This window comes from Megascapheus bottae, chromosome 12 (genome assembly GCF_031878675.1).
Source record: "Megascapheus bottae isolate mThoBot1 chromosome 12, mThoBot2.hap1, whole genome shotgun sequence".
NCBI classification, from domain to species: Eukaryota; Metazoa; Chordata; class Mammalia; order Rodentia; family Geomyidae; genus Megascapheus; species Megascapheus bottae.
Window position 1 is genome coordinate 20,862,780 of NC_143520.1, and position 14,333 is coordinate 20,877,112.

Here is a 14,333-nt window from a genome sequence, read left to right on the forward strand (position 1 = left end):
CCACATACACAGAAAAAGCTGGAAGTGGCACTGTGGTTCAAGTGGCGGAATGCTAGCCTTGAGCAAAAAGTGTTCATAGTGCCAGGCCCTGAGTTCAAGCCCCAAGACTGGCAAAAAAAAAGGAAGGAAGGGAGGAAGGAAGGAAGGAAGAAAGGAAAAAAGAAAGAAAGAGATTAAAGAAAAGAAAAAGATAAGTAGGGAATTCAAAGAAGGTGAAGCAGCCAGGCAGGTGCCAGTGGCTCATGCTTATAAATCTACCTATTCCAAAAGCTGAGATATCAGGATCAAGGATCAAAGCCAGCTTAGACAAGAAAGTCCGTGAAACTCTTGTTTCCAATTAACCACAAAAAAGCCCAAAGAAGAATGTGGCTCAAGTGGTAGAGCACAATTTATCACTTGAAAGTGGGAAGTAGGGCTGTGGCTCAAGGGATGGAATGGTAGCCTTGAGCTGAAGAGCCCAGGGACAGCGCCCAGGCCCAGAGTTCAAGCTCCACAATTGACCAAAAAAAAAAGAAGAAGAAGAAAAAGAAGAAGCAGAAGCAGAAGCAGAAGCAGAAGCAGAAGCAGAAGAAGAAGCAGAAGAAGAAGAAGAAGAAGAAGAAGAAGCAGAAGCAGCAGCAGCAGCAGCAGCCAGAAGTAGCGCTGTGTCTCAAGTGGCACTCACCTTGAGCAAAAGAAACCAAGCCCCACATCCAACAACAACAAAAGTCTTCTCCAGCTATTTTGAACTCTACACTGGAATATTGTAGTTATTCTACAGTGTAGTAAAGCATATACTTCATTTCTCCTAACTGATTTCTTATCCTTCAATGTCCCTGACTTCCTCTTTCTTTCTCTTTCTTTCTTTCTTTTCTTTTCTTTCTCTCTCTCCCTTTCTTTCTTTCTGTCTTTCTTTCTTTCTTTCTTTCTTTCTTTCTTTCTTTCTTTCTTTCTTTCTTTCTTTCTTTCTTTCTTTCTGTCTTCCTTTCCTTTCTTTCTTTCTGTCTTCCTTTCCTTTCTTTGCCTTCCTGTCTTTTTTTTTATTTTGGAGATAAGAATCTCACAAACTTCCCTGACTGGTCTTACTTTGAATTGAAATTCTCAGCCTGTTGATTAGCAAGGATTACAGGTGTGAGTACTAGCTCTAGTCTTTTCTGTGAGATTAACTGTTTTGGAGATTTCACAGACAAGTAAAATTACGTAGTATTTGTCTTTCTTTACTATGCTCAATTATTTAACATACTGTCTCTGGGCATCTACATGTTTCCACAAAAGACAAGCTTCCCATCCTCTTACAGATTTATAGTATCCCATTGTGTGTGTAAGCCACATTTTCTCTAGGAAATTACAGTTAATTCCATGTCTTGCTGTTTGTGAATAGAATTTCAATAAACATGACAGAGCAGTTATCTCTTCAACATATTTACCTTATAATCTTACTCTTGTTTCTCAAAGGAGCAATAACTGAGTCTCTGTCTTCACTACCTGCTTTCCAGGTACTTGCCATTTCTTGAACTTCATTGTCTAATTGCTGCTCATGTCCCCTTTCCTCCTTCCTGCTGCTATTTCTCCTCTCTCCAGGAAATCTCTTCCACTCCCTGTGTTTCAGTTCAAGGAAAGTCCTATTGTAGAGATTTGTGGTTCTGATGTCTGCAGTAAAGCAAAGATTATATATAGTCAAAGTTATTCTTGAAGAACACTTACTGTATGGGTTTAGTTTTCTCTATGCAGAGCCCATAATGTATATATGTGTTTTTTGCGGGGGAGGGGACAATAATGCAGGATACATAATTTTATGGATTAAGAAATGGTTTACTGAGTATTATTGTTGGAAATATTTCAACAAATTTATAAAGATTCTACTCTATAGTTCTTTCTGGTTCTCTACATCATCTTTGTCTTTGATAGATAAATCATTAAATGCTTTATTTCCTCCACCTGACCTCCAATTAATTTTTCAAATTATTTTTATGTGATATTGATGAAGCCTTGCTGTTGACTTCTTCAAAAGTGATTAAAAACATTCACACAGGGGCCGAGAGTTTGGCCTAGTGGTTAAAGTGCTTGCCTAGCATGCATGAAGACCCGGGTTCAATTCCTCAGTACCACATACATAGAAAAAAGCCAGAAGTGGTGCTGAGGCTCAAGTGGTAGAGCTCTAGCCTTGAGAAAATCCAAGGACATTGCTCAGGCCCTGAGCTCAAGCCCAGGAATGGCAAAAAAAAAAAAAAAAAAAAAAAAAACATTCACACATTCTTTACACTTTTCCCAATTAATATGGAACCATGCAAGAAAGACCACATCCATTTTTGTGAGATATGGACTTTGAATGGCCATATCAGGAATCCTCCTCACTATATAAATTATTTATGCTTCTCTTTCTTCCTTTATCCTTTTATTTTATTTTTGCTGAGTCACTTTGACTGCAGTTTGTGTGTAACTCAACTTCTTTATGAATTTGGACAAGTCGTTAAGTGTTCTTTGAGTCTAATGCCATATGAAACAGAGTATGTACTTATTTCTGACACCATACAAAAAATACTTTATCATTTGGTAGGCCCATATCTGTTTCCTTCTACTAGACTGATATTTTTATTAGGGAAGAGACTTTGTCATCTTTGTTTATATATTACTAGTTCCTAGAAAATAATATATGCTTTATGACTTTAGATTATTAGTCTGGAATATAATCAGATTTTCAAAATCTGGTCAACAGTGGAAACTATGTTTGATGAATATTCTAAACAGGACAAGACAGTTAAAAGTAGGCAGTGAAACAGCTACTCTGAGACACTTCACTTAGAAGAAACAAAATTGGATAAGCTAATGGGAAAACAGAATTGAACCAACATGCCAACTTTTGATTACTAAATAGTATGACATATTGCCATCCACCAATATTACCTCTCTGTTGTCTAGAAAGCTTCCTACAGAAATTGTGCCTATAATCAAGACCTTCAGGTTTGGTTTTTTTTGTTTGTTTTAGATTTAGATAATTTTGATAAATTGTCATTTTAAAGTTGTAATTCTTACAGAAAAAGAAGACATTGCTAGAATTGTCTGGCTTGGATTAAATCAGTTGTACTCTGCTAGAGGCTGGGAATGGTCAGACCACAGACCACTTAACTTTCTCAACTGGAGTCCAGGTACCTGCCCCTCCCTCCCACCCCATTTTGTACAGAACCAAACAGGAACTTTCCACTCACCAACAATAAGTGGAAGTTGCAAGTATTCATAAATCTTCTAGATTCTTCCACGGAAGAATTTTTTCTTAAGCATCTTAATTATAACATCTTTATGCCCACATTATAAGCAACAAAGCATTTGCCCCATGACCTATAGGGAAATCATGCAGGTTTGGTTGGAATAGAATGAACTTCACCTTATGATTAAGAGCCATTCTGTATTCTGTAGGGAACTTGACATGTCTGTCCCATGTTGTCTTTTGTCTGCAGCTTAACTCTAATGCAGACATTTAGTTAATAAAATTTAAACTCCATTATCTTGGTAGATAGTGTCTAAAGCTAGTTGTGTGTGTGTGTATGTGTGTGTCTGTATGTGTATGTGTGTGTGTGTGTGTTTTACTGGGATTGGGTCACCTCACATGTGTGTGGCACTTGGCCTACTAGCTGTACTTCTAGACGTTATTTAATCTTTAAAATTTAAGAGCCTTTATAAAATCATAATGTTCTGTCACATTATGAATATTTATTATAGAGAAATAAATTAAGAGCTATTGACCTCAAGTTATATGACATAGAAGTTGCTTGAGGACACAAGTTTGATTTTTTGTTTTTGTGTTTGAAACTAGCTATAAAATATCAGAATGATTTTATTTTGTATCTTGTGTTTTTTAAGATATATAAACACATCGCTATCCACTGTGATTTATATACTTCAATTTAGTGAAAAGCTTTAATGTATTTCAAGTTCTCCAAAAGGCAAAAAATTATGAATATGACTAATATGAGTCATGCTTTTCTAACTACTGTGACCCTCACTTCTTTCTTCTAACTCCTTAAAAATCCTACTTTTTAAAGATATGCCCAGCACATCTATGATTGGTGGATCAAGTTGTGCAAGAATGGATGCTGAATCTGGGCTTTGGCAGAGCACTTCCTGTGCAGCTCAACTGCCCTATGTCTGCAAGAAACCACTAAACACTACAATGGAGCTCACAGGTATCTCCCTTGTTTTTGTTCTGTAATATCAGTAAATTCATTTCACATACCAACTTCTACCTTTCCTTCACCTAATATATCAGGGCAGAAAATTATTTATTTTGATTTGTGACACTTTCATTAGATGTTTTCAACTGCATATGAACAAATCTTTTTGGTCACAGTAATAATGAGTATCAGGTAAAAATACAAACTGCTCATTGGATAGCAGATATTCTAGGTAAAAAAAAAATATGTGTTTCTACTCCTAAATGTCTCTTTTCCACTTTAGAGCAGAAATCTTAAAAGTATTATGCTAAGTTCATAGCATCATCTATACCCATTGGAAATGCAGATTCTTAAGGCTTGCTCCAGAGTAACTGAAACAAAAACAATAAAGTCAGGGCTTGGGCCAGGAGTATGGCCAAATGGTAGAGTGCATGCCTAGAATGCACAAAGCCCTGGGTTTAATTCCTTCATACCACATACACAGAAAAAGCCAGAAGTGATGCTGTGGCTCAATTGGTAGCATGCGTGTCTTGAGGAGGCTCAAGCACAGTTCCCAAGCTCTGAGTTCAAGCCCTAGAACTGGCAAAAAAAAAAAAAGCGGGGGGAGGCAGGGCTTAAAAGTCTGTGTTTTAACTTTAAGCCTCAAAAGGTGACAACATAGATGCATGCTCAAGTCTGAGTGCCAGTGCTGTCGGGGACTGATCTTATATATTGTATATCTGAAATAACTTAAAAACTGGACACAGGAGTATTCCGATCTTTCCCATTCATTCCCCACAACATCCACTTTTCTTACCTTCCAGACCATGCTAGTGAAAAAACAAGTAAAAAGAGCTGTGCAGAATAAAAATGTGTGCAAGGGGTAAGCATTAAGTAAAACATAGTTACTCAGTGCACTCAAGGCGATAGAGTCCAAATGTGATTAATGTGCAGAGAAAAAGTGAGGCAAATATGATTATTTGTGGCAAGTTTGAATAATGATAGTTCATGCTAATGGAAAATGGTCATTTTAAGTGTAGATTTAAAATTTAGTAGTATCACACTATTTTAGGATGAGAAATGTGTTGTAGACTCTAGTTGAATTAAGAGCATGTTGAATTACCTTTTTTTTTTTTGCCAGTCCTGGGGCTTTAACTAAGGGCCTGAGCACTGTCCTTGGACAGGCTAGTGCTCTACCACTTGAGCCACAATGCCACTTCAGGCTTTTTCTGTGTATGTGGTATTGAGGGATTGAACCCAGGATTTGGTGCATGTTAAGTGAGTACTGTACCCCTAGGCTACACTTGTGCCTCATTTTTTTTTTATTCTTAAGGACAACTTTCTATGTGAACACTTTAAAATTTTATCAAAATTTAAAATTCAATATGTATGTGTGTGTTAAGTTGAATATTAGATGTCATCTAATTTTAGGATAAGATACATGTGTTTAATATTTTGTTCCTGTACATGTGCATGCATATATATCAATATGTATGTATGTATATTTGCAGAATATTGTAGCAAGTTTCAGGGGATAGTTAAAGTATTTTTCAATATTGCCTTACAATAAAACTTCATGAGATACAATTTTAGAGTTTATAAAATATACTTAATTTCAGGTACCATTAAATTCTGGCCAAATCAAACATTTTTCTCCTTGAAGAACCACAAAAATGAGTAAATGTTTCAAGGAAGAATATGTAAAACTGAAGGGAAGATACCAATGGGTATTGAATATCAGTGAGCTGAACCATTGGTTCTGGTCTTGAATGTTTCTAGTCGAATGCTGTAAGACTAATTTGAATTAAGAGGGCATTGCTACAGTCAAAGGTTCCTAGATTGTACTTCTGAGGATACACTTACTAAATATACTGAAAGGGACTAATAAATTTGAATTATTAATAAAATATTAAGTAATTTTTAAAAAAATATATACAAGGAAAAATTTCCTTATCTATTTCTAGAAATGAGAGAAATAAAAAGAGCTGACATCTTTTCAGGGTAGAGATTTGTAGAATATCTTGCAAGAATGGAGAAGTACCTCTTTCACAGAGCCTGGTGGATACCTGGATGTGTGTGTGTGTACGTGTGTGTGTGTGTACGTGTGTACATGCACATACATTGGAGTAGATCCTGGGGCTTGAATTCAGAACTTGGGCATTGACCCTGAGCTTTTTTACTCAAAACTAGTGCTCTCCTACTTGAGCCAGAGCTCTTCATTTTGCCTAAATTTTTGTTTTGTTTTGTTTTTTGTTTGTTTTTTTGGTGGTCTCCTGGAATTTCTTGCCCAGCCTTGCTTCTACCTATGATCCTGAGTATCCTTTTGAGTAGCTAGTATTACAAATGTGAGCCACTGGTGCTTGGCATATAAGAGCAATATTTAAAGGAAAAAATGATATTCACATTTAATAAAGATAATAGGCAAATTATTTAAGACAGTAGGAGAAAGTGAACATTTATCTCCCAGATTAATGCAATCCAAATATAGCCTCTGCAACAAGACACATAATAGAGAAGATAGCACAAATGAAAATAAATTAGAGCAACTGATAATAGATTAAGTAAATATCTCCAAGTAGCAATTATTAAGTAAATCATGATGTTTCCACATGAATGAATAATATACATGTATTATAACTTGCTGGAAGGGAAATGAAAGAGTGGAACAAAATGATATGTCTGCTTATCGTTTTAATCATGTAAAAATATGTATTCAAAGAGACAAAAACTATATTCTGAAAATGGTTATTTTATATTCAATTGCATGTGATTTTCTGTACTGTTTTCTAAAATCTAATAGTAATAAAAACGCTATTCAGAACCTTGAAGTTAATTGCATTATCTTGCTAGTGTCAGTGGGTAAGAGAGCCTGAATTTTACCTTTCAAAGAGAAGTAAACTAGCTTCACTTTCAGGATAGCTATGTTTACCTATAACACATGTTCCAAGTGGTTCTGAATTAGTGAGGTCTGAGTAAACTGAGTAAAACTGTTTTCTAGTTTTATTCATTGTTAACAGGGTAGAAGTATTTTGTGGGGTTTTATACCTGCCAATATTTACTCTAGAAAATTAGACCTCTATTTGTGAGTTTCATTAGTTTCACAGACCACTACTTGTGAGTTTCATCTTAGTCAAAATTAAGAATCCATGAGGATGATGAGTCCAGCAAATACAGGGAAAGAAGTGGACCAGAGATGCCCGCTGCCTTTCCTCTGCCTCCTCTTGCATGTGGAGTATAACATACTATCTCTGTTCTTTGCTGAATAGTGAGCATTAATGCATATTCTTTTGCTAAGCTGAACATAAAAGAAAAAGAAGTTTGACCCCACTGTAATCTTTACAAAGATAGAGACTACAAAGGAACCTGCAAAATCTCCAGCCCCATGGAAAGACTTGTCAGCACCTAACTTACCGTGCAACACTTTCTGTTCATTAGGACTGAAGCTAATCTCTCATGACTATATCCCTCAAATATTCTAAGCCCAGCCATTTAACACATTTGTATCACATAAAGGCAGAGGTGGGAACATCTGGCTCTCAGGCCAGATAAGGCCTATGAAGTCATCTAGTCTGGCTCTACAAAGGTAACTGCAGGTGCGATTTGAAATTCAATAACTCTAGGAATGTTTTCCATAGCAACACGGACATCAGTACCAGCTAACATCCCATGACGAATTGCCCTTCTGAGTCACATCATTATGTGAGTCTCAGCAGGAATTCTCATGATGCCATGTATACATGAGGCACAGCATAAATTCATATCATTCTATTATCTGACCTTACATTGCCCAGTTTTACAGAAACCTTATGATTTAAGAAAGACAAATTTGCAACATTATTGATTCAAAATAGACATATCTTTTCTGGAATATAAATTGCTGCTCTCCCTCCAGATATTTGGACATATTCAGATACCCGCTGTGATGGAGGCTGGCTGCCAAATAATGGGTTTTGCTATCTGCTAGCAGAGGAAAGCGTCTCCTGGGATGAGGCACATATGAACTGCAAAGCATTCCATGGTGACCTAATCAGCATTCATTCCTTAGCAGAAGTGGAGGTGGTTGTCACAAAACTTCATAGTGGAGGTAAGTTTTTTTTAATACTTTATTTGAAAGGCTTAAAATATTTTAATCCCTATTTTCAGACTCATAATGTCATCAGAAGGTTTACAATCTGCTCCTACAGATAGGTACTGTCCAATAGGACTGTCTGTGACAATAAAACTGCTTTGCACCCAAGTGCAAAGTGTCCAGTACAGTAGCCTCTGGTCACACATGGATTTGGAGTACTTGAAACATAGTTAGGGAGTTGAAAGACTCAATTATTACTTTTTACTTAATTTCTTTACATTTGAATTTTAGTAGCCACATATGCCCAATGTTTGATAGTACAACCACTGGCCAAATAAGCAACCTTTTCCTATGAGATAAATTCTGTTTAAGTTCCTCTAAAACATGTAAATGGTAATTATTTCACTTTTGTGATTACTTAAGAGCTAAATTCAGACAAGCAAAAATATACTAGTCTGTATGTATTATTACTTTCTAAGATTCTCTAACAATAACAACTAACAGCATTTACCTGTTCTGCACTAGAATGGTACCAGTGTTCTCTGGTGAAGCAACATTCCAGAGAAATAGTGGACAATATTTCTCTTCTTATTAGAATATCTCTTATCATGCTCATAGTTAATGAAATCCTTACAAAGCAAAGTTTATCTGCAGCAGATATCAGGAGCATCCAGCTCACAGATCCTGGTATAGATGCTCTTAAGAGCATCTATGGACTATTCATTAGGCAGAACGTGGTAGTGTATGCCTTTAATCCAAGTGTTAGGGAGGCTGAGATAGGGCAGTTCAAGGCCAACTTGGGTCAGACAGGTCCCAGAAATAAACAAACAAAAACTACCAACCAACCAAATCAATAAAAAATATGTTCACAGCTATTGAAGATGAGAAACTTCAGGGCAAGATCAATGATGAAGACAAACAGAAGATCCTTGACAAGTGCAATGAGATTATCAATTGGCTGTATAAGAATCAGAGTGCAGAATAGGAAGAATTTGAACATCAGCAGAAAGAGCTGGAGAAAGTGTAATCCATCATCACCAAGTTGTACTAGTGTGTGGGAGACGTGCTAGACGGAATGCCAGGGTCTTCCCTAATGAAGGAAACTCCTCTCTCAGGCAGCACTTCCTCTGGGCCCACCATTGAGGAGGTTGATTAAGGCAACCCAAATGTACATGTAGCATTGGTACACACAATAAAACTTTCAAAGACCCAAATTTAGCAATTTCTACAGCAGTTTTTAAAAGCTGAGCTGCTGTAGTAAATTACTGGGCATTCTCAATATGTGAATATAGGACATGTACACAGGAAAATATTAAAATTGAACTATAAAAACACTATATTGTAAGTGGAAATGTAATGTCTTAAATAAATGTACTTAAAATAGGAAGAAAAAAAAAGCCTTTATTTCTCAAACTGCTTGCTGCATCAACATTGTAATAGTCTAATTAAGAGTACCACAGAGGCTTTTAAAGCCCCACATCAGAATGTAAAAGTCAATAACATTGCATATAATGAAAAATGTGATTGATTAAAATAAAACAAGTAAGGGCCAGGAGTTTGGCCTAGTAGTAGAGTGCTTGTCTAGCATGCACAAAGACCCAGGTTCGATTCCTCAGTACCACATAGAAAAAGCCGGAATTGGTACTATGGGTTCCAGTGGTCTAGAGCTCTAGCCTTGAGAAAGCCCAAGGACAGTGTGTAGGCCCTGAGATCAAGCCTGGGACTGGCAATCAATCAATCAATAATTTTTCTTTCAGATGTCAAAGAGGAGATATGGACAGGCTTTAAGAACATAAATATGCCAACTTTGTTCCAATGGTCAGATGATTCTGAAGTTACTCTGACATACTGGAATGAGAATGAGCCAAAGATTCCCTTCAACAAGACCCCCAACTGTGTTTCCTATTTAGGAAAGGTAGGAAACCTGATTGTTAACACTTAATAATATTATTATAATTGCTTTGGCTAAGTTATTTCTGTGTAAGCTGTGGAAGAAAATAAAAGGTTAGAATCAGATATGGAACAAAAAGAAGAGGCAATTGAAGTAATTACTAAATAAATAATCCACTTCACATGATGAGTTATCAGATCTGAAATAGATCTAGAGAATGTCTTCAGAATTCCAGTTTTTAATCAGGCTGGGAGTGTAGCCTAGTGGTAGAGTGCTTGCCTCATATGCACCAAACCCTGGCTTCCATTCCTCGGTCACATATACAGAAAAAGCTCGAAGCAGTGCTGTGGCTCAAGTGGCAAACTGCTAGCCTTGGGCAAAAAGTGTCTAAGAGCAGTACCAAGCCCCAAGTTCAAGCCCAAGGACAGGCAAAAAAAAAAAAAAATCAGTTTTTGTGGTAGACTTGTTTTAATAGCCTCCTTTCTCTAAGGATGGAATTGATCTCTATCTGCCTCTCTGAATTTAATATAATATTTGACAGGCTCAGGTTAAGTTTTGTACTAATCCTGCTTTGAAGATAAAGGGAGAAATTTTTAATGCTTTAATTATAAACAATTTTTAAATTTAAAAACAGGACTTCATTCACAAAGAAAAGTATGATTCCTGTTGAATATCTTAATGCTTATTGAATATACTTGTTAAAGCTTCACACAGGCTCATAGGTACCTCTATATTTTTGTAACACTATCTTCTGGAAAGTGATCTGTAATAGTCTCTAAATGATTAGGAGAGTGATGATTGTTACTTAGCCATCTCAGAGACCTAACTGGAAACAGTATATGGCATGTATGTTTAGAAAAGTTTCAGTAGGGGACCAGGATTAAAGCCCCCCTCAAAAAAAAGTTTCAGTAGTAAATATACATATAGAAAATGTCACACTGGTATTCTAATTAAAAGGATAGCAAGCCAGAAGCTAGTGGCTCATGCCTGTAATCCTAGCTATTCAAGAGGATGATACTTGAGAATTGAGATTCAAAGCTAGCTGGGGCAGCAAAGTCCATGTGATTTATATCTTATATATCAATGGACCACCAGAAAAGTGGAAGTGGTGCTGTGGCTCAAAGTGGTACAGCACTAGCCTTGAGCAAAAAGAGCTCAAGGTCAGTGCTTAGGTATTGAGTTCAAGCCCTATGACTAGCAAAAATAAAAGGATAACTGAGATATATTTAGAAAAGTATAAAGAATGAGCGGATCACTGGCTGCTTGTACCTGTAATTCTAGCTACTCATGAGATTCACATACAGAGGATTGAGGTTCAAAGCCAGCCCACGCAGGAAAGTATGAGATTTCATTTCCAACATAACCAGAAAAACAGCTCAGCTGAAGACCTGGATCAACTGGTAGAGGATTAGCCCTGCAAGCAGAGTAAACATGAAGTCTAGAATTCAAACTCCAGGACCAACCATCAAAACAAAGCATAATAAAACAGAGTGAGAATACTTTAACTTTCATTTCCTACATATGGAGCAGGAACTGTCTCTCTCCTTACTTTGTCCTGTTATACTAAAGTAAATACTTGTTAAACTTTAAAAATATATACATACAAATGAAGTCCTAAGGGAAAAGGTAAACTGAAGGAATACTTAGAATTACAGTGTTAAAAATTAACCCTGGTCACAATTGATTTATTAAAATTTAGTTTTAAGAGAGCAAAATAAATTAATCAGAATAACTTCAGTGCATATCAGATTACTTTAAAATCTAGACTGAAGAATAATTGAAAATAACTTTCAATCCTATAATTCTTCAAAAATAGTTTTTATCGGGGCCGGGAGTTTGGCCTAGTGGTTGAGTGCTTGCCTAGCATGCATGAAGACCGGGTTCAATTCCTCGGTACCACATACATAGAAAAAAGCCGGAAGTGGTGCTGAGGCTCAAGTGGTAGAGCTCTAGCCTTGAGAAAGTCCAAGGACAGTGCTCAGGCCCTGAGCTCAAGCCCAGGACTGGCAAAAAAAAAATAGTTTTTATCATCCTTAAATATATGAAAAAAGTGACAGGGATATCAGCTGACATGTCCCAAAGTCTGTAACCCATGCACAAGTTTGTCCTTGTCTTCTTGAAGACTGGAGTCCTATGTGATGAATTCTTTCTTCAACTTCCCCACTCAGTGTTCCTTGCTGGTTTTATTATTATTCTTATAAAATATGAAATTCATCTACCCCATGCCCTCGAGGTGATGAGGAGATAATGAGCTGTGGAGGCACACAATCCCCACACTCATGATTTTTGTGAATTTAGTTCTGAACATAAGACAAATAACTTCTTTGTGAGCAAGTGTTTTTATCTCTTTCTAAAAAGCTAGGTCAATGGAAAGTCCAATCGTGTGAAAAGAAACTCAAATATGTTTGTAAAAAAAAAGGAGAAAAAATGAATGACACCAGGTCTGACACAATATGTCCTCCAGGTGAGGTATGTAAAATACCTTTATGAATTTTCATAGCACAGTTACACCTTCTTGGCTACAGATGGGAGCTGAGACTTGAATGATTCTAACTTGGAAAAAAATTTTTTTAAAAAGCAAGGAATAATAACACATTGGTGTTCTTACAGGGGAGGCTTACCTATTCATGAATTTCTAGAAATGTGTTAAGAATACTATTTTCAAAATTGGTACCTTTACTTTCTCCACTAAAATTATTCCTGTTCAAATTAAGCCAGTGGCTCATTCCTTTAATCCTACTTACATAGGAGGCTGAGACCTACATGATCTTAGTTCAAAATCAGCCTGGGCAAAAAATTCTGTGAGACTCTGTCTCCAGTTAACCAGCTAAAACTAAACTGGAGAAATGGTTCAAGTGGTGGAGCATCTGGCATGAATAAGAAAGCCACAAAACGCCCGAGTTCAAACCCTTATTATCAAATCAGGGAATCAACCAACCATCCACTGTTATACTATGTGACCACAGATAAAGAAATCACTTCCACACATAATTAACTTAGCTCCAAAACCTTCTTGAGGCTTCAATTAAATTGCATCCCCTCCTTATCACATGTATTAATTCGCTGACCACATCATTCTTAGTTCCTTTGAGTCAAAATGTCACACCTGTAATCCTGGCTACTCAGGAGATTGAGATCTGGGGCTCATGGTTCAAAGCCAGCCCAGGCACAAAAGTCCATGAGACTCTTATCTCCAGTTTACCACCAGAAAACCAGAAGTGATGCTGTGGCTCAAGTAGTAGAGTGGTAGCCTAGGGCTGAAGAGCTCAGAGCTCAGGGACAGGGCCCAGGCCCAGAGTTCAAGACCTACAACTGACCAAAAAAAAAAAATCAGTGTAGAAGAAACTATTTTGTTTGTCAAGGACATCCCCAAGTCTGGAGAATGGTATACTGATGTTTCTGTTCTGGTATAGGGCTGGAAGAGACATGGAGTATCCTGTTACAAGATATACATGGATGAAGTCCCTTTTGGAACAAATTGCAATCTGACTATCACTAGCAGGTGTAGTCATCAGTAAACAAGTACTACTTTTAACTCCTGACTGTTTTGGCTAAATGGTCTCTTTAAATTAGTGATTTGGAAACATTTATTCATCTTTTGTAGATTTGAGCAAGAATATCTGAACGATATGATGAAAAAGTATGATAAATCTGTTAGTAAATATTTCTGGACTGGCCTGAATGATATAGATTTCCGTGGAGAGTATAGTTGGGCAACTGTTAGTGGAATAAAACAGGCTGTAACCTTTTCCAACTGGAATTTTCTTGAACCAGGTGAGTGTTTACATCTTTAAAGTAGTGAACAGTGACCAAAGAAATGGCATCCTTCCCAAATACATCCTTCACCTGCTATTGAAATGTGTGGTGGTTGATTATTTTTAGGACTGATGTCTATAAAACCTAGCTTTAGCTTTACTACTGAGTCCTTGAGAATAATACAATGAAAGAAGTTTGAAAACTCTTTTCCAAAAATCACCTTCCAGTGATGCAAAGCTAGAGCCACCTCTGTGAGTTTATATTTTCTGTGAAAATCCTAAATAGAATGTACCGGTTTTATTTTGATTTTAACATTTTCATCTTTCTGCTTCTTCATTGTCCAAACAAATCTGCATTTCTGTTGTTCTCAGTAAGAATTACTGTGTTGTTATTCTGAAAGTGAGCTCACCTTTCTCCAGCCAGGATCACAATTTTGTCAGAAGATTTGGCCAGAAAGGGCCTTAGAAATCCTTCTGGTTTTATAGTTGAG

At 36.7% G+C, this 14,333-nt stretch overlaps 1 protein-coding gene across 1 annotated transcript in view; it reads left to right on the forward strand.

The window, feature by feature from the left end:
* The window catches only part of Ly75 (lymphocyte antigen 75), a 110,973-nt gene that overhangs the window by 14,842 nt on the left and 81,798 nt on the right, over positions 1-14,333 (forward strand). The window contains exons 5-11 of the mRNA XM_090342779.1: positions 3,015-3,125; positions 4,020-4,160; positions 8,020-8,211; positions 9,954-10,111; positions 12,446-12,556; positions 13,501-13,589; positions 13,692-13,861. Of these exons, the coding sequence (XP_090198905.1) occupies positions 3,015-3,125; positions 4,020-4,160; positions 8,020-8,211; positions 9,954-10,111; positions 12,446-12,556; positions 13,501-13,589; positions 13,692-13,861 (972 nt within the window). The remainder of the gene's footprint in view (positions 1-3,014; positions 3,126-4,019; positions 4,161-8,019; positions 8,212-9,953; positions 10,112-12,445; positions 12,557-13,500; positions 13,590-13,691; positions 13,862-14,333) is intronic.